The sequence below is a fragment of the Ceratotherium simum genome, chromosome 33 (genome assembly GCF_057802395.1).
Source record: "Ceratotherium simum simum isolate JZ-2026a chromosome 33, ASM5780239v1, whole genome shotgun sequence".
NCBI classification, from domain to species: domain Eukaryota; kingdom Metazoa; phylum Chordata; class Mammalia; order Perissodactyla; family Rhinocerotidae; genus Ceratotherium; species Ceratotherium simum.
In genome coordinates this window covers 12,586,179-12,605,433 of record NC_141932.1, presented here as the reverse complement: position 1 = coordinate 12,605,433, position 19,255 = coordinate 12,586,179, and the positions used below count along the sequence as shown (strand labels likewise).

Below are 19,255 nucleotides of genomic sequence, written 5' to 3'. Positions count from 1 at the left end.
GAGCAGAGATCCAGAGAAAGAGAGAGAAAAAGAGAATATGAGTGGAGGGAAAAATGATTTTTTAAAAAAGTGAGAAGGGACTGAGAGGCGAGATCCCAGAGTACCGACGCAGGCCGCGCCCCCGTACCTACACACACACGCGCGCACACACACACACGCACACGTGGCGCAAAAAGGAGGCGCAGTCCGGAGCGCGCACAGGGTCTTTATTCAGGGGAGGCGGGCGGGGCGCTCAGGGCGCGTCCAGCACCAGCAGCTTGTGCATGTACCAGTTCAGCCAGTGGCGGCGCTCGAGGGCGGCCAGCAGCCGCGCGCGCTCCCGGAAAGCCGCATCGTCCGCCAGCGCCAGGCTCCGCCGCGTCGTCCTCAGCGCCGCGGGGGTGGCCGGACCCGCCCAGTCCCGGCCGGGGGTGCGGAGGCTGCGGGGAGAGCCAGAGACGCGGTTACCGCGCGTCCAGGGCCCCCGCCCGACGCCGCCCGTCCTCCCCGCCGTCTAAACTCGAAGCCCTGTTACTGCACCGTCTGTGGAGTGGCTCGGTCTCTGTCCCCCTGTCTCCCTCTTTCTCCGCGTGGGGCTCTGTGCCTCTGTTCACCAGGTTCGGAGCTCCCTGAGTACGGAGACCGAGTGTGATGCCCCTGTTCGCCCCCAGCGCTCAGCGCACGGCCTGGCACACACCAAGAACCCAATAAACGTTGCTCAAGGAACGAATCCGTTTCTCCTTCGACTCCTTTCAAGTCTCTCGACGGCTTTCTCGGAATCTTTTTGAATCTCTTTCCTTGCCGATTTCCTGTCCACCCTCTCCCCACCCCTAGTCTCTATCCTCCTCTCTCTGGGTCTCTGTCCCCCTTTCTGAGTCTCTGTTCCCCTTTCTCTTTGGGTATCTTCCCACCTCTCTAAATCCCCACCCCTCCCTGGGAGTCCTGGGCGTCGCACGTACCTGAAGACCCCCGCGGGGGGCAGGGCGACTCCTGAGGCGCTGCGGACGCCCCAGGGCACGAGCAGCAGGAGGAGCACCAGCAGCCGCGCCCGGAAGCTCCTGGGCACCTGGCGGGTCTCCATCACCTGTGGGGAGACAGGGAAGAGCTCAGTGAGGCCCGCGTCCTGGCCCAGGACCCCGGGCCCCACCACCCACCCACCCCTGGCAACCCGCTTGCAGAGCCCCCTACCGCGCAGTGGGCTCGGGCAGCGAGACTGGCAGCCCCCTTATATCGCCTCCACAGCCCCCGCAGCGGGCGGTGACGCAGACCAGGGGGCCGGGGCGCGGGGTCAGCTCCCCCCCGGGCTCATTAGGAGCCGCCAGCGGTAATGAGGAGCCGGGGGTGGGGGCCCCGCCGCTGCCGTGGCGGCCACCAACTAATTGGGACCAGGAGCTGGGACTTGAGGAGAAGCGGGAGGAGGAGAGACAGACAGACAGAGAAGTGGACACAGGGGGTGTGTCAGAAAGATAAAAATAGAGACCAGAGGAGGGACCATCAGAGCAGAACCCAGAGCGAGAAAGAGACAGGGAAAGGAACAGAGCAGGGAGTGATGGGGAGAAGCAGAGACACAAAGAGAAGTGACCTCGAGAGGGAAGGACAAAGACAGTGATAGAGGAGAGGAAAGAGGAAGAAAGAAAGGAGAAGGAAGGAAGAGCGAAAGAGAAGGAAATCAACAAAAAGAGCCAGCTAGAGACAAGGGATGAGGGAGGGAAAAGGTTCTGAGAAAGACAGAAGGGAGCAGAAGTACACCTGGACAGAGACTCCCAGAGATAAATCCGGAAAGAGAGAGAACCAAAAAAACAAGAGAGAGAGATAGGGAGGGGGAAAGGCAAGAGAAGGCAAAGGGTATCGTGGTGGGGGGAGTGAAGACAGGTAAAGCGACAGGTAAAATCAGAAAAGTCTTAGAGAGACTGCGAAGACGCCCAGCTACCCTGTGGAGGTGTCTAAGCCTCCCCGGGGAGGAATTTGGGGGTGTTGTGAGGATAAAGCCCAATTCCCCCCCACACGCTGATCCTTACAACAGCGGGGAGGTAGGCGAAGGTTGGGAAGCCCCAAAGGGCGGTAGCCATCTGGGTCTCTGATCGGCAAGACATGGGAAGCTGGACTCCTAGTTCCTCAGAGAGGAGGGGAGCAGGGCCTGGGCTCCTGGGTCTTAGAGTGGAGGAGACAGGGACCAGACTCCTGGGTTCTGGGGTAGGTGGAGCCTGAGGATTTGGACTCCTGGATCTGAAGGGAGGGAGCTAAGGGCCCCTACTCCTGGGTCTTGAAGTAGGAGGGTACCAGGGACCTGGACTCTTGGGTTTGGGGGTAGGAGAGGGCGGAGGGCCCAGAGCCCTGGTTTCAAAATGAAGGTAGCTTGGCTGGGCCGCATCCCTCCACCAGGCAATCCAGTCCCTAACTCTCTTCCCCACTCCAGAGTCAAGGTCCTTTATCTCTGTCCCTTTAAGAGCCCAAGCCTGTCGCTAGGCTCCCAGGATCCCCAGGGAGAGGGTCAGGTGCACCACCTGAGCCCTTGGGACCCTACCTCCTGCCACCCTGCCCAGAGCCATTCTGCAGCATTCACTGATCTCCGCATCCAGTTCTGCTCACCTGCTGTTATCTTGGACCCCACTGAGCAGGTAAGAGACCCCAGAGCCCCACATGACCCTGTCTCATCCAGGTGTCTGCCGCCCCCACATCCACCTGACCACAGACCTAGGCATCTCTGCCACAGACCAGCCCCTGAGACCCTGGGATCCCAGCTCCATCCTCAATAGACAGAGAGGCATGAGTCCTGCCGGACAGCTCTCCCCTCTGAGGAGCCCAGACCCCTATCTCTGGAAGACCGGAGACTCAAGAGTTCCCAATCCCCTTCTAACTCAGGACCCAAGTGTTCAAGGCTCCCATCTCTTTTTGTCCCTGTAATCCAGCACCCCCCACCCAGCTTTGCTCCCTCAAAATTCTAGGCATCTGAACCTCCAGACCTCTCCTGTCTAAAGAACCAGGAATTTAGACCCACAGTGCCCTCCACTCTCGGGAACCCAGGAGTCTTGGCCATCAGCCCCCAGCTGTTCCTTCTGAACCTCCCCTAGTGTAAACAACTGTTGAGTCAAGGTGTCCCTGGAACCCTCAGAGAGGAAGGGGTCCCGTGTCCCCTCGGAGGTCTACACCCTCCTAAATCGAAGTCGAGGAGGTCTGGGGGCTTGGAGAGGTGTCATTCTTTCCCAGTTTTTCTGGGACCCCTCAGGGAAACAGATAAGGAAATTAACTACGACTCCCAAGAAGCCCCGCGCTTCCGTCTCCCTTAGCTACAGCGGCTACCGCCCCACAGCCTTCAGGGAGTTAGAGTTGGGTTCTCCTCCTTTCCCAGGAGCCCAACTGGGCGGGGGATGTGGTCCACCTGGGGACCAGTGGGCGTGGCTTCGGGAGTAGATAAGACCTCCCCAGGGGCTTCCGGCCTTAACCCCCCTCCTTCCCGCTCGCCCGCAGCTATAGGCGTCTCTCAGAGCTATGAAATCCTTCAGCCCGATCCTCGTCGTCCTCGTCTTCCTCCTCGCCTGGCTGAGTTCCAAGGCCGCCCCTTCGGCCTCACCGTCTGTGGGGTCCAACTTTACGGGGATGGGCCACCCCTCCGAGATTTCCCCTCACGCTTCTGAAAATTCCACTCGCGACTGGCCTAACCCAGAATCGCCTGAGACTGCTTATCCTGAGCCCTCCAAGACACCTCATGCAGTTTCCCCAGAGCCTTCCCCCCTTGACTTCACTGAGACCCCTAACCCTGACCTCCAAGAAGCACCACACCCAGGGTCTCCGGAGACCCCCAAACCTAATTCACTCAACATCTCAATATCAGAATCCCTGGAGACCCCAAAAATTAACCCTTCCAATAAAACAGATCCAGAACCTTCTGAGACCCCCAAACCTGACCCGACTGAAATTCCACACACAGAATCCCCTGAGACCCCCAAGCCTAATCCCTCCATAACTTCACACCCAGCATTTCCTGAGACCTCGAATGCTGAACTTACCCAAACTCCACCCCAAGACTCCCCAAAGATTCTCAAACTTAACTCCACTGAAATCTCACATGCAGAAGCCCCTGAGACCCCAAATCCTGGCCCTACCAAGACTCTTGACCCTAAATCTCCAGAAACTCATGACGCTGACACCACTGAGACCCCAAACTCTGAATTCCTCCAGACCCTCCATCCTGATCCTACCAAAACCCCTCACCCGGAAGCCCACATAACCCATAACCCCAGCCCCACTGAAATTCCCCAAATAGAATTCCCCACAACCCCCTACCAAAGTGCATCAGAGGTCACTATGACCTCTGACCCTGGGATCTCCATTAGTCTTCACCCAGAAACGCCTGCACCCTTCAGGGAGGAAGCTACCGCCCTAAATGAACTGCCCCTAAATCCCAAACTAGAAACTCTTGCAGCCACCCAGCCCGACTCCCTTGAATTACCCACCTCAGATTCTCCTGAGACTGTTGAGCTGAAGGCCCCCCAGAACTTTAGCTCTAAAGGGCCCAATGCCCCTCCTCCCTCAACCCGGATTGCAGGCCCCCCTGCTCCTCCAGGGCCCCCCAATCAGCCGGCCCCTGACACTCCGCGGGCCCCCCAGCGGCGCAGCCGAGGTGAGAGAGTCAACACTATCATCGTGGTGGAACGAGTGCAGGAGACCGGTGAGGGGCTACGATCCGGACTCCCGGGTCTGAGGGAGGAAGGGCCTGGGAGCCAGAACTCCTGGGTCGGAAGGAAGAGGGGCTGGGGGCCTGGCTCCAGAGTGTGAGCGGGGAGGAGGCTGGGGGCTCAGACTCCCGGGTCTGATGGCTGGTGCTGTTGGGTCTGAGGGAGGAGGGACTGGGGGCTGGACTCCTGGGTCTGAGGGAGGAGGGGCTGGGGGCTGGACTCCTGGGTCTGAGGGAGGAGGGGCTGGGGGCTGGACTCCTGGGTCTGAGGGAGGAGGGGCTGGGGGCTGGACTCCTAGATCTGAGGGAGCAGGGGGCTGGAAGTTAGATTGCTCATTCCCTGTCTCCCTCCTGCAGGCGTGACCCTGGTGGGGCGTCCCAGGGGCCCGGCGGGCGGGGCCCTGTGCCTATTTCTCGGCGGGACCGGGCTACTGATCGGCATTTTCCTGTTGCTGTGGTGTCTCTACCGCCAGGCGGCTCGACACCGGCCCTTCGCACACCACCGGCTTCCGAACGACGGAGATGAACCGAGTGAGCGACCCTTCCACCGTCCCGCCCTCGAATACCCGCACGTTTCCTTAACCTGGGTTCGCCTGGCATTTCAGGGCGCCCCGCCAAAAAGTACAGGTCTCCCACCCAGGCTTAAAGAAGTCCTGACCCCTCTACGGTCAAGTCCTGCCCCCCAGTTCTCTGAAATTTCGCACACACACGTCCAGTCCCGTCCCCAACCCAGCGGGGACTTGCGACAGGATCCGGGCCACGGGTTCCTACAAGCCCCGCCCCATCCCCCTCTCGGAGCGCGGCTGGAGCCCTGTAGCCCCGCCCCTCCACTGCAGGCCCCGCCCCCTCTACTGCAGGCTCCACCCCTGCTGCGCAGAAGCCACGCCCCCTCGCCTATTCTGGGGCCCTCGCCCTTTAATTGAAAACCCAGCTACAAGGGGTGGTCGAAATTCTCTCCCCGCCTCCCCATTGGCCAGCGGCTCAGCAGAGGGGACAGGCCCCCTGTCAGCCTGGGGATGACCTCGCTCCTTTGCTCCCACAGTCATGCATTTGGACGCCCCGAAGGACCCCTATGACCTCTACTTTTATGCGCCGGACGCCTGGGTCCCTTCACACATCGCCACCAAGCAGCCGCCGCCCACGCCCCCGCTGCCGCCCAAGCTGCCCCCGCCGCCCCGCGGGGGCCGCCCCCAGCGCCTGGAGCCGCTCTCCCCCGCCACGCTCCCCGACAACTTCGTGTGAGCCCCTCTCGGTCCCGCCAGACCTGCGCCATCCCCAGGCAGAGGAAGCACCCACGGCTCCTGTCCTGCTGGCATGCTTTGCTACATAGTGGTCCTCTCGATAGAGGGTCCAACACAGAGATGCTTTGCTGTGACCGGGGAACACCGGCTGAGGACGAATAAATCACGTGTTCCCCCAGCTAGACACCACCTCTGGCCTGAGTCCTGGGGGAGGAGGGGCTGGGGTCCTAGGATAGTGGGTGTGAGGGAGGAGGGGCGCGGGTGCTGGGACTCCTGTGATTCCCACTGCCGATGACGACTGCGTACACCAAAGCATTTTATTGGGAATGGGGCAGGGCAGGATTTACAGTCACAGAGACAGAGACACAAAGACACAACCCTGCCCCGCAAAAACACCCCTCTCCCCCAGCCCCATTCCCTTTCCTGGGATTCTGTGACTTCTCCTATGTATGTTCCCCAAATTCTAAGCCAAAATAGGGGAGTCTGAGAGGGGAAGGATCCCAGATTCTGAGTCATTTAACCCCTGAGGGACACCACAAATGGCCACTGAGAAAATGAGGGTAGTTTGAAACCACCCAGGAGAATAAAGTGCAAGGAATTGAGGGGAAGAGGGGCATCTTGAAACCACCATGGGGAAGTTCAATGGTGGTGGCTTCAAACCGTTGAGTTGGTGGACTTGAGTAGCCACTATTTAGACCTGAAAATCGTGTCAGAAAAAGTGCATGGGGGTGGAGAGGCGTACCGTTAAAACCGCCGTTTTGGTTATTTCCCTAGACATTGTGCTAAACTAAAGAGAAGGTTTTGGGGGATTTGGTGCTTCAGCAGAATCTGCTGGTGGAGAGAGGGCTGAAGAGCTGGGGGGGGTGCTAGAAACCGCCATTTTCCTTCAGAAACGCTGGTGAGAATCAATCCCTAGAATGGCGGGGATGGGTGATTGGGTAAACCAACCTGAAAAATGCAGAATAGAGTTGAGAGAGATTTGAAACTTCTAGAGGAAGACCTTGAATTTTTCTGAAAGGAGAGGGGGGCTGAGTAATCTCAGGGGTCAGCCCGAGAGTCTGTGGGATTAAAGGAAAGGGAGGAGGTGCCCCAAAACCACAAGAGAAAGTGAGAGATTGGAACTGTCCGCTCAAATAAAGCCCTGAAAGGAGAGATTTGAAACCACTGAGGCAGAACAAGTGGAGAAAGGAAACTTTAGGGGAATTTGGGTATCCTTGAAACTGCCAGTCTGCAGCTTCACTACCCCTGAGAGGCAGTTGGGAAGGGAAGAGGACTTGACAGCACTGGGAACGAGGGAGAGTGCTTCTCAGGCCTGAGGCAGGACAGAGAGGACTGGGGTTCCTTGACTGTCACTCAAGCCAGAGGTGTGCGGAATGGAGGTGCTGGAAACTGCCATCCAGTGGGAGGCACATGGTCAGTAGTCCCGGACAGGGGGTGGGGGTCTTGGGGGCTGAATTGTGCTGTGTGTGGCCCCATAGGAGGGAGGGGGCGCAGGCGGCGCCCCGGGGGGCTCAGCCTCATCCTCCATTTCGCTTTCGTCGCTGCCAGCCAGCTGGTCATGGCCAACGAAGCCACACTTCTCTTCACTCATCTCCTCAGGCTCCGCCCACGGCTGCTTCTCTCCGGAAGCAAAGACCCCATAGAAGATGACACCCCCATAGTGCACCAGGGAGGCAATGAGGAACACGTACTGCCACTCCTCCCGAGTCTGTGGGGGGACAATGGGGAGGCGAGGTCAGAGGACTGAGAAACAGGAGGTGGAGAGAGAACCTGAGAGGGGGTTGGGGAGGCCCAGAGAAAGGGAGACAGAGATCCAGAGAAAGGCTGAAAGTGACCCAGAGAGGCAGGGATGGAGCCCAGGGAGGGTGACACAAATTGGGAGCGCGAGTGGGTCAGGGCGGGTGCACGGACCTTGTGCTTTGTCATGGCGCCTACGATGATGGGGCACACCATGCCCGACAACGTGCCCACGCCGTTGGAGATGCCCATGAGGATGCTGGCGTAGCGCGGGGCGATGTCCAGGTGGTTCACGTTGAACCCTGGCGGGGCGAGCCAGGAGGCGTCACACCGGAGTCCTCCCGGCTCCTCCCGGCTGCCCTTTCTAGTCCACCTTTTGCGAGGCTGGGAGGTCCCCTTCCTGTGCCAGGAAGCTCCCCACACAGCTGACCAAGATCCCCCAAGCTGCGGCTCTGCGGTTCTCACCAGAGATGGCGAAGCCGCTGAAGCCCACGGCGAGGACCAGGAAGGAGATGGCCACTCCCTTGGAGTGCGAGTAGCCGACCACCAGCAGCAGCGTGGCTTCCATGCCGAAGCCTGTGGAGGGCCCCCTCCTCTGAGCGCCGGCCGAGGCGGAGCGCAGGCAGCCCCACACCGCCTCTCCAGACCTGTTCCCACCCCGGCCTGCCTCCATCCGCCCCGGTCTGGCCACCTCCACTCCTGGCCAATGCCTCGTCCCCCATTCCGCATGCGCCCGCCCTAACCAAGCCCTTACCTCCCCAACGCCTGGCCCTCGACCACGCGCACAGGCTCCACCGCCCCAGCTGAGCCTTCCATGGCCACACTCTGAAGACGCAGGGTCCAAGCCCCATCTGTGCACCCTCTGTCCTCACTCATTAGGCAGCAAGCCGCCCAGACCTTGTTTCTCCAGGACCCCACTCATAGCCCCTCTTCAGCACCTAGTTCCCGTCCTACTCCGCCTGGTCCCATGTAGGCCCCGCCCTTCCAGACCCGACTGGGTCCCGCCTCTGCGCCACATGGACAGTCACCCCCGCCTTGCCCTTCCACGCCGTGACCCCTGAGGCTGCCGCCTGAGATTCCGTTCCATCCAGGCCGGGCCTCCCCCCGGCTCCGCCTCTTTTGGACACGACCCCTCACTCCGCCCCCATCCTCCCACGGTCCGGGCCCGCGGATCCGCCCCACCGCGCTCTGCCCCGCCCAGGCCGTCCCAGACCAGGCCCAGGCCCCGCCCCACTCACCCCCACAGTTCATCAACTTGCGCACGTTCGTGGTGGACATGATGCGGCGGCTCCTCAGGAAGTCCGCGATCTGGCCGCCGATGGGCACGATAATGGTCATGACCAGGTGGGGCAACGCTGACACCAGGCCCACCTGCGCCAGCGGGCGTACAGGGCGGGGGCTGAGGGGCCGCCGGCCGGGAGTCTCCACGCGGTTCGTGCACCACTGGCTCCTCCCCGTCCCTCGTTCCAACCCCTTGGGATCCAGGCCCCTCTCCTTCCCCCTCACCCCCGCCGCGCCCCCTGCCCTCCCCTCCTGGGCCCCACCTTGCTGATCTCGAAGCCGAACACTTCTTCGAAGTAGGCGGGCTGGGAGATGAGGAGCAGGTAGAATGTCCAACTGCGGCAGAAGTTGGCCACGATGATGGCGTAGACTGGCATGGACGTGAAGAAGCGCCGCCAGGGTGTGTTAAACTTCTGCGGGGGGCGAGAGGAGGCGCCGCTGCGACAGAGACCAGGGCTGGGCGCTCTCCGTGTCCCCTCAGGGACCCCACTGTCCCGACCCAGGTTTCTCGACCTCACTAAAACCTCCAGGGACCCAGGGGCGCCGGCTCGACCACGTCTCTGTTGGGACCCTGGCACCCCAGGCTCATGGTTACACTTCAGGGATGCAAAAGTCCCGACTCTATAGTGCTCCCTCAGGTTCGCCCGTGTCCGGACGCCACGATGACCCTCAGGGACCCAGGAGTCTCCTTCCACTCAATTACGTCCCCTAGTTCTCGCCTCACCCACCCCAAGGTCTAAGCAAAACCCCCACATTCTAATCCCGCCTCTGCTGGTTTAACCACGCCCATCAATGGTTCTGGATCCGCCCACCTCGAGACCTAGCCCTGCCCTCTGTGCTTGCCGATCCTGTGCGCTCCTCTGCACGCTTTAACCCCGCCTCCTATGTTCTGGCCACGCCCCCTTTGCGTTCCCACCCTGTCTCCTCGAAGAGCCTCCCCGAACGCACCACGATCTACACACTGTGCCGGTTCGAAGCACCCTTTTCTCCTGCCTCCCCGCCTAGATATCTCTCCTCGCCCCACCGCGCCCCGCCGCGCAGGCTTGGGCCCAGACCGTGAGCGGGTTCATGAGCTTGGCGCTCTCGCCGATGGCGTCCTCGATGTACTTGCGCTCCTCCTCCGAAATGCTGGGGTGCAGCGCCGGGGACTCATAGGAGACGAGCAGCCAGAACAGGTACCAGAAGATCCCGAAGCTGCCTGGGGGGGTCAGGAGGGGGATGGAAGCGAGGTGACCACCGGCCTCGCTCCTCCCCAGCGCCACCCGCACCCAGGCGTCCGGGCCCCTCACCGTAGACGTAGAAGACAGAGCTCCAGCCCGAGTACTGCACCAGGACCCCGGCGAGAGGCATCGCGACCACCGCCCCAGCATAGGAACCTAAGGGAGAGGATGCGGGATGGAGAACGGGCCCATCCTCCCTCAGATCCCGGAGTGCGGACCCCCAGCCCCCGCAGTTCTGGGACACAAGAACAGGCCACAGCCCCTCCTCCCTCAGACCCTGGAATCCAGGCCCTCAGCCCCCTCCTGCCTCAGACCCGCAAGTCTGGATCCCCAGTCCCTTCCTCACCGCAAAAGGCTGTAGTCGCCAGGCGACTCCGCTCTAAGGGCGGGGCCCATTTGCTCCAGATCCCGTGGCAGGCGGGGTACGTGACCCCCTAGGGCGGAGAAAACCAAAGTCAAGAAGAAGGGGCGGGGTCAGAACGGGGCGGGGTCATAAGGGGGCGAGGCTTTACCTCTACCAACCCCTGCAGGATCCTCACGAAGATGACACAGCCATAGTGGACGCGGGCAGCCGAGGGGATCAGCATGTTTAGAGTGGAGGTAGCCACAATAGCAAAGCCGAAAACCCTGATGGGAAGAGTCCGCGATCGCAGAAAAGGGTCCAGCTATCCCTCCATGCCTAGGATTCCGCTCTTTCCGCCCACAACAGGCCAGGCCTTGCGTTCCCCGGAACCCCGGGCCCCACCTTGTCTGTGACTCCTACCGGCCACAATCACAAGCCCCGCCTTTCTCTAAGACCCCGCCCCCGAACCCAGGCTCCTCCCACTTTCCCAGAGGAAGCCCCAAACGCAAGGCCACACCTTCCAACCCCGCTAGCCCAATTGCAGTTCCCGCCCACCTTGAGACCCCACCCCTGTACCTGTTGGCTGCAAATTTTTGGCAGATAAATCCTCCGGGAATCTGGGTAACAATGTAGCCCCAGAAAAAGGAGCCGTGGATGAGGCCGACAGTCTCTGGATCCCAGTTGAACTGAGCTTTCTGTGGGCCGAAAGGCACATCAAACCGGCCGCCCTGCCCCAGGCTCTGCCCCTCCACCAATCAGCGCCCACCGACTGAGTCCCTCGGCCAATCAGCAACAAGGATCCCTCTCGCGCCAAAACACCTGCCAATCAGAGCTCAAGCCGTCCCTCCAACTCTGCTCCTCCACGTTGCTAGGGGCGCACTACCTTAGCAACGGGGCCTGATGCTGCCTAGAAGCCTGGCTCTGACTGCTTCCCTGCCTCATTCCCCCTCTCTGAATGTCTAGGGGCCCATATATGGGGGTGCGGACTCTTTCTCCACTTCTAACCAACTTACGGACTTTTTTCAGAGTGACCTAGATGGAGTCTAGGCAAGGACAAGAAGTAGCCAACGGGGCGGGCCTGATTGGAAGGGAGCAAGGGACCGGGTAGTCCACAGCCCAAATCAGGAATTTTCTTCTGAGGCAGGGGCTTTATACTGAAACTAAAATAGAGAGAAATTCTGGGGCCGACCCGGTGGCGCAGGCGGTTAAGTGCGCGCACTTCGCTGCGCGGCCCAGGGTTCGCCGGTTCAGATCTCGGGTGCGCACCGACGTACCACTTGTCAAGCCATGCTGTGGCGGCGTCCCATATAAAGTAGAGGAAGATGGGCAGGGATGTTAGCCCAGGGCCAGTCTTCCTCAGCAAAAAGAAGAGGATTGGCAGATGTTAGCTCAGGGCCGATCTTCCTCACCAAAAAAAAAAAAAATAGAGAGGAAATTCTGAGACAAAGTGGGGCTTTACACAACGGCCAGAGCAAACCAAGCGGGATTTAGCAGCGGCAACTTTAGAAAAGCCACGATCAGGGGTTGGCCCCATGGCGTAGTGGTTAAGTTCTAGTGCTTGGCTTCCGCGGACCGGGGTTCATGGGTCTGGATCCCGGGCGCAGAGTGCGCACTGCTCATCAAGCCATGCTATGGCGGCGTCCCACATATAAAGTAGAGGAAGGTGGGCACAGATGTTAGCCCAGGGCCGATCTTCTTCAGCAAAAAGAGGAGGATTGGCAACAGATGTTAGCTCAAGGCTAATCTTCCTCACCAAAAAAAGAAAAGCCACGATCAAAATTCAGGATGGAAGTGCCGACCCGGTGGCGTAGTGGTTAAATCCGTGCGCTCTGCTTCGGCAGCCCTAGGTTCACAGGTTCAAATCCTGGGCACGGACCTATGCACCGCTCATCAAGCCATGCTGTGGCAGCGTTCCATATACAAAATGGAGGAAGATGGGCATGGATGTTAGCTCAAGGCTAATCTTCCTCAGCCAAAACAGGAAGACTGGCAATGGATGTTAGCTCAGGGCCGATCTTCTCACAAAAAAAAAAAAACATTCAGGATGGAGCCTGAGATGGGACTGGGATTACGTAGATGTGACATTGGGACAGGCGTGGAGTGCAGGCAGAGCAAAGTTGCTAGGAGGCCCAAAATGGAGCAGAGGCAACATATAGGGAACCTGATGCTGGGGCAGAGTCAGCATGTTGAAATCAAGGATCTGAAATAAATAGGGGCGGGGCTTATGTGGGCCGGGGCGGGGCTTAGAGCTGAGAGAGTGGCACAGATGGGCGAGGCTACTCCGGCTGTGGTTTGGAGGGGGCGTGGCCTGGGCGGGCGCGGGCAGGGCTCCCGCCCTGAGCTACCTGCACTACCACGTGGCCCCCACGGTGGGTCGTGCTGTTGTTGACCATAGAGACGATGGCCACGCCCAGGTTGCAGCGGATACCAAAGCTGATGCAGAAGCCCAGACCGCTCATGATTGCAATAATGTATCGGCGAGGGAGGCCGAAGCAGGTGCAGTCCACCACCGGCGGGTCCCGGGTCTGCGTGGTCACTGGGCGCCCATCAGCACTCAGCTCCAGCGTCTCTGCGCCTTCCTGCCGCTTCTCCAGCAGGCTGCCGGGCGGGAAGAGTCAAAGACTCGGCTGTCCAGTCCCCCAGCTCCCTCCTCCCCATGACACAGGAGTCCAGCCCCTAGTTCCCCTCTCCCCCCAGGACCCAGGAATCTGGTCCCCCAGTCTCCATCTCCCTCAGACCACGAATCCACGCCCCCAGCCCCTTCCTCCCTCAGGCTCAGGTGTGGAGGTCCTCAGTTCCCTTCATCCCCAGCCTTGTCACCTCTCCACTCAGGAGTTTTAGACCCCAGACTATCCTTTGTGATCCTTGAGCCTGTGTCCCCAGCCCCCTCTCCAAAGCCCAGAGACTCACTCCAGCCCCCTCTCCTAGATATGAGTCTATTTGAGGAAGCAAAAGGCGCTAAGGAGATGCTTCAGCAAAGGTGTCAAAAGAACAGATGCTTCTCAGCCACGTCTGCTATATATACCGACCCCCCTCCTCCCCTGCACCCTGTGGCATGCCCTTCTCTGCTTCCAGGCCCCAGGTGTGGAGCTGACATACAGCTGACTCCATTCAGCCACCCAAAGCCCATTCCCAGGGACTGGGGGGTGGGGAGACGTCTTGGGCCCTGGAATCCAGCAGCCCAGCTGGACATCCCTGGGGAACCTCGAGTTCAGGCTGTCAGCCTAGGGGGTAGGGAGGGGGAGTGGCGGGTGGTGTCCTGGCAAGGGACAGATGGCCCTGGTAGGGGATTGGCTCAGTCCCCAGCGTGACTCTCGCCCCCGCCTGTTCTGGATCCAGGATTGAGTCTGTGATGATGGATAGGGTACTTGGAGAGCCACCTCAAACCCAGAGAGAGGCTACAGGGAGAGAGCAGTGCCCCGAGACAGGTGTGGAAAGACCCTAAAGGAGGATGACAGAGACGGGGGAGGGGGACAGGCTGAGAGAAAGAGCGTCAGAGACACAGGAGGGAGAAAGATCCAGAGACAGAGAGAGGGATAGACACCCGAAGAGGGGGAGAGAGTGAGACATGGGCAGAGACCTTGAGAGAAGTGGGGAACAGGACAGGGTCCTTGAGAGGGAGGGGGACAGAAACCCAGAGAGGGAAGGGACAGAGACACAGAGAGGGAGGGGGACGGAGATCCAGAGACAGGTGAGAACAGAAACCCAGGAGAGAAAACATAGATGCAGAGGCCCAGAGCATTGAGAGAAAGATGCGGAGACTAGGAGCCTGAGGAGAGTGGTTGGGGATGTGATTTGTGAGGTGCCGCCCCTCTCTGAGGCGGGGAGGCAGCCGGAGGATCGGGCTGGATCCCAGGAAGGGGCTAGAACAGATGGAGGCGAGGGAGACTGGGACGGGGGAGGAAAGAACAGCCAGACGGTCTGGGGGGAGGCGGGTGGAAGAGATGGGAGAACACAGCCACCCCTCCCCATCCTAGAACTTAAGGAGGTAAGGAGGGGGGAGGTTAAGAAACGGGTGGGGGGAGAAGGAAACTGGGGGAATGGACAGAACCTACGGGGACGAGGAAAGAGACCCTGAGAGAGGGGAAAGGTAGAGCCAGAGAGAGGGGCAATGGAAGCTCCCAGAATGAATAGTGTAAGGTGGTCGGGACTGCCCCCTCCCATCATAATGTGACAGCCAATGAGATTAGACCTTGACCCAGGTTGATATCAGATGCCATTTGACCCTGAAACTCAAGATGTGATTGCAGCCCCTGAAATTTGATATTCATTGTTAATATTATGAGATGTCAGATCTTTGACCAAGGCTGTCTAAACTGGGGGGGAGCGGGGGGCCTCAGTATCCTGTATCTACCAAATGGGGGCATGAGTAGAACGGGAGTTTACGAAGAGGGAACTTCAAGGTGGTACTAGTTATTTCAGAATAAGAGAACCAGGGAGGCGGAGGTGAAGGTGGCCCCAACGCTTTGTAGAGGACAAGAACAGAGAGGGGAAAGCCTGGATCAGATCCCCCTCCCCTCCCTGGGTGCCTCCCCTCCCCGGGTGCCTGCAACTCAGGTCTGGGGACTTGGTGATGAGGAAAAGCAGTTAACAAAAATGAAGATGGTGTCTCAATCTTCCTCTCTCTGGGTCTCTGTCTCTGCTTCTCTCGAGTTCTCTGTCCTCTTATGTCCCTTTGGTTCTCTTATGTTCCCATTGTACAGCTAAGGAAACTGAGGCTCAGAAACCGGAAGTAGCATGTCCAAGGTCACACACAAGAGTAGCAACGGGGCCTGATGGTTTCCTGGCCCCCAGCATCGCCCCACCCAAGGCCGGGATCTCAGAAAGGAGGCACTTGGGCTCCTGTCCCCTCTGCATTCCCCTTCCCCCCATGTCCATGTCGTTGTCCCAAGTCGCCCTGGGTTACCGTCTGTTTCCTGGTCTGGGAGTTCTCCACCCACTCTAGCATCGTGCATCTCGAGGAAACTCTGCAGCCTCCCTCCCAGGCTTGGGAGGAAGTGATCTGAGTTCGGATGATGACACTTGTACTCATCCCTTGATGTCTCCCCCTTCTCAAACTGAGCCTCAGTTTCCCCATCTTTGTCTAGAGGATTAAATGGAATCAGAGTGTGTGTCCAATACAGGGCATTCCTCCCTCTCTCCAACCATCAAGGTGAGCCTCAGGATTCAGATGCAAATGCTCTTTTTGGCTCAAACTCCCTGATGACTGTCCTGGCGGGAGCTGTGAGCTCTGGGGTCTCCAGGGGCCCAGGAGGCAGCTCAGAGAGGCGAGGGCAAGGCAGAGACAGACTGAGAGAAACCCAGACACAGATGAGAAGCAGAGACTGAGGGAGGGGGCCTGAGAAACACATCCCTCCCGCCGCCTTCCCCCCACCCCCCCTCCATCAGCACGTCTCTCTGGCTCTCCTGACTTCGCACTGATGTATTTTCAGAAACTCGTGAAAGGAGGCGAGAAAAAGGGTGGGGAGGGGCTGGAAGATGGGGAAAAGAAGGGATGAGGTTATCTCAGCTCCCCCACCCCCTCTCCATCACTGCACCATCCTCCTGCCCCCTCCCTTCTGTCCAGCCTTATTCCCATTTCTCATGTTACTAGAAGGCGGGGTAACTTTGGAGCTTGGAGGTGGTCTGCAGCAAGCAGGACTGATGTTAGACTTAGAGAAGGACTTGCATGGCCTAGTGAGATGGCCTGAGGGTCAACTAAAGATGGGGTCAGGACGGTGGGCCAAGGGGACAGGGTCTGAGGGAATGGCGGCGGGGACACGGTGCTGATGAGGCCATTGCCTCCCCACGCTGTGACCAGATATTTTTAGGCTTCTCTGCAGCTGAGTAATTTCTCTGACTTGGAGCCAGGGCTGGGGTTGGGGGTGAGAGACTAGGGGAAGGTGTCCAGGTTGCCCTGGGGACACCCAGGTCACTGGGGTCATCTCCCTGGCTGGGAGGAAGTCCCTCTTAGCTTTAGCCTATATCCTTTGGGCACTCTGCCCTACCCCAGGAGCCTGCACCTCTCTTCTCCCCCAGAGATCTAGGATACCCTGGCCTCTTCCACCCAGCTTACCTCTCCTCAAGGACAGGGAGCAAGGGGCCCCAATCCGCTTTAGCTTCAGATTAAACTCTCTGAGAGATGGAAACTGAGAAAGGTGCAGAGATGGAGAGACCCGGGATGGGGGGATAATAACCCAGAAAGAAGGGACACAGACACACAAGGAGAGGGTCAGAGACCCAGAGAGAGGGGGGGACAGAAAGCCGGGGTGGGGAGGACAGAGACCCAGAGAGACGGACTAATAGAGATTTAGTGAGAGCAATGGCCAGAGACGCAGAGAGATGGGGACAGAGACTCAGAGATAAAGAGAATAGAGACCCAGAGAGAGGAGGACAGAGACTCAGAGATAAAGAGAATAGAGACCCAGAGAGAGGGGGACAGAGATCCGGAGAAAGAAGAAGAGAGAAGATAAGTAAACAGAGACCCAGAAGCGGGGGAGGGGGTCAGAGACCCAAAAGGAGGGGGATATACAGTCCCAGAGAAAAGGGCAGAGCCTGGGGTGGGGTGGGGCTCAGAAAAATGGACGAGGTGTTGGGTGAGACCGGACCACAGAGAGCGGCACCATTGGAGACAGAGGGAGAAAACTGGACAGATGGGTGGACCGTCCCCCATCCACGGGTACCGCTGTCTGTCTGTCTGTCCAGGCTGTCCGTCTGCGCCCAGGTGGGAATGAGCATCCTCCTCCGACCCCCGCGCTCTTCCCCGCCCAGAACCCCCACCACGCTCACCGGTGCAGCCTCCCGAGGGCGCGACCCGCTAGCTTCCGAAACTCCTCCTGGCGGAACTCCATGGTGGCTGCCCCTGCCGCCGGTCCCCCCGCCGATCCCCCCGCCCGCGGGCCCGGGCGGCCGCGTCCGGGTCCCCGGGGTCCGCCCCGGCCCGGCCGGCCCCGCAGCTCCGCTCGGGGGGAAGGAGGCTGCGAGTGCGGGCTGCCGGGGGGCTGTCACTGCACTGGGCGTCGGGGGCGGGGCGGGGCGGGGAGAGGCCCCGCCCATCCCTGCTAGACCCCGCCCCTCGCATTCTAGTCCCGCCCTCCTTCCGCAGCCTTTCATCGCCATTCTGTCCCCGCCCTTCCATCCCAAGACCGCGCCTCCGGCTTCTCAACTCAGTCCTCTGAGCTGCATCGCCCCCAATTCCATCCCTTCCCGGAGTTACTCCCCCCTGTGCCACCCCCCGCCCCCAAGTCCTTCTATCCCAAATTTTCTCTCCTCCTGAGTTCTCTTCCTCATTTCAGATTTGTGCCCCCCACTTCAGTTTCCCCTAAATTCATCCCCGCATTTTCGTCTTGTACGCTTCCATCTTCGTCTGTTTCCTTCTGCATTTCATCCTCCCAGTCCTATCCCTCCGAATTTCTGTGCCCCCACAGTTCCACATCCCGCCCCCCGACTTCCAACCCCATCCCCAGTTCCAACTCTCTCATTCTTTTCTCATTCAGAGAATTATTTCTCCCGTAAATCCCAACCCTCCCTTCGATGCACCCATTGTCCCCTCTAGCTCCTCCCCCATCCAGTTCCCTCCCTCTTGACTTGCATCCACCCGTGTCCACCTTTCCCCTCTTGAATCCCACGTCCCTACAGTTCTACTTCCCCTCTGGGCGCATCTCCCTTCCAGTTCCTTCGCCCCGATTTCCTTCCCCTGTGAGTTCCACCCCTACAGTTATACTCCACCCCCTCCCCCAGTTAAAGGCCATAATTGCCTTCCCACCCTGGGATCTATCCCGCCCTTTGAGTTCTGTCCCCACCCTCTTGAGTTGTGTCCCCGCCCCCTTGGATATTTCTCCACCCCCTGAGTTCTGTCCTGGCTCACAGAGTTGTGTCCCCTTCACTGGGATCTGTCCCTGCTGATTTTTGCCCCCACTCCCCGGAATCTGTCCGTCTGAATTGTCACCCACTGAGTTCTGCCCCTTGCCGCTGAGATCTGTCACCGCCCCCCTCCGGGATCTGTCCCCGCCCTCTGAGTTCTTGCCCCACCCCCGAATTCCAGCCCCGCCCCTCTGGGGTTGAACCTCGACTCTCGCGCAGTCCCCAGCCGCCAGGCGCGTCCTGCCCGGCTCCTCTCTGCAGACCAGCCCTCTCCCCGACGCTGAGTCCACTGCCAGATCCAGGCCTCAGGAGTGTGCTCCTTTCCCCACCGCCTCCCTGCTTCGGGCCGCAAATGCATTTGGGATTAAATTTTCATGATGTGGCACAGGCCCGCAAGGGGGTGGGAGGGAGCAGCCGGCGCGGCGGACTGGTGCCACGGACGGGGTGGCCCGGCAGCCACCGCCCGGCGCGGCCTCTCGCCTCTCGCCTTGTCTCGCTGAGTCTCTGGGTCTCACAATTTTGCCTATGTTTGAGAAACCCAGGCTTCCCGGGGAGCTGGGGCTCCTGGGTCTGAGGGAGGAGTAGCCCGCGGAGCCGTCCCCACGCGCCACCCTGTGGCGGCAGAATCCCCGGCCTGGGTGCGGAGGCGGCGGCCGCGGCTTCGGGCCAGGTGTGAAGGTGGAGCAGATGGTGAAGAGGAGGGAGTGGGAAGGGGGGCCCGCTGCTGCCAAATCCTCGGCCTTCGCCGGAACCATCACCATGGAGACAGAGGAAGGCGGAAAGGACCCAGCCCCACACTTTTTCAGCACCTGGGAATGAGTTTCTCGGCCTCCCAGGGAGGGTTCCCGTGTGAACTACAAGTGCCAGCGGCCGCTGGACCTCACCGTTTGCTTCGGAAGGGTCGCGTACTCTGAGGGCCGCTGGGAATTGTAGTTCT

General features: G+C 59.9%; 3 protein-coding genes across 5 annotated transcripts; 1 reads left to right on the top strand and 2 right to left on the bottom strand.

Moving 5' to 3' along the window:
• Positions 1–184: 184 nt before the first annotated feature.
• PTH2 (parathyroid hormone 2) lies at positions 185–8,930 on the bottom strand. Of its 3 annotated transcripts, none has more exons than XM_087421371.1 (3): positions 8,871–8,930; positions 939–1,063; positions 185–419 (listed from the first exon to the last, which is right to left on the bottom strand). In XM_087421371.1, the coding sequence occupies exons 2-3, from the start codon at positions 1,058–1,060 to the stop codon at positions 233–235; spliced, it is 309 nt and encodes a 102-aa protein (XP_087277497.1). In that variant the 5' UTR covers positions 1,061–1,063; positions 8,871–8,930; the 3' UTR covers positions 185–232. The 3 variants fall into 3 exon arrangements, with proteins under 3 accessions (XP_087277497.1, XP_004440325.1, XP_087277498.1); XM_004440268.3 differs by lacking the exon at positions 8,871–8,930 and adding an exon at positions 8,387–8,729; XM_087421372.1 differs by lacking the exon at positions 8,871–8,930 and adding an exon at positions 4,434–4,797.
• Positions 3,454–6,109, top strand: GFY (golgi associated olfactory signaling regulator). Its single transcript, XM_004440269.3, has 3 exons — positions 3,454–4,648; positions 5,012–5,185; positions 5,697–6,109. Exons 1-3 carry the CDS (start codon positions 3,469–3,471, stop codon positions 5,894–5,896), a joined length of 1,554 nt encoding a protein of 517 aa, XP_004440326.2. The 5' UTR covers positions 3,454–3,468; the 3' UTR covers positions 5,897–6,109.
• SLC17A7 (solute carrier family 17 member 7) lies at positions 6,199–17,306 on the bottom strand. Its single transcript, XM_004440270.3, has 12 exons — positions 17,245–17,306; positions 12,822–13,074; positions 11,053–11,171; positions 10,646–10,760; positions 10,480–10,567; positions 10,203–10,289; positions 9,969–10,111; positions 9,177–9,326; positions 8,871–9,003; positions 8,098–8,208; positions 7,807–7,934; positions 6,199–7,603 (listed from the first exon to the last, which is right to left on the bottom strand). The coding sequence occupies exons 1-12, from the start codon at positions 17,304–17,306 to the stop codon at positions 7,310–7,312; spliced, it is 1,683 nt and encodes a 560-aa protein (XP_004440327.2). The 3' UTR covers positions 6,199–7,309.
• Between the last annotated feature and the right edge of the window lie 1,949 nt (positions 17,307–19,255).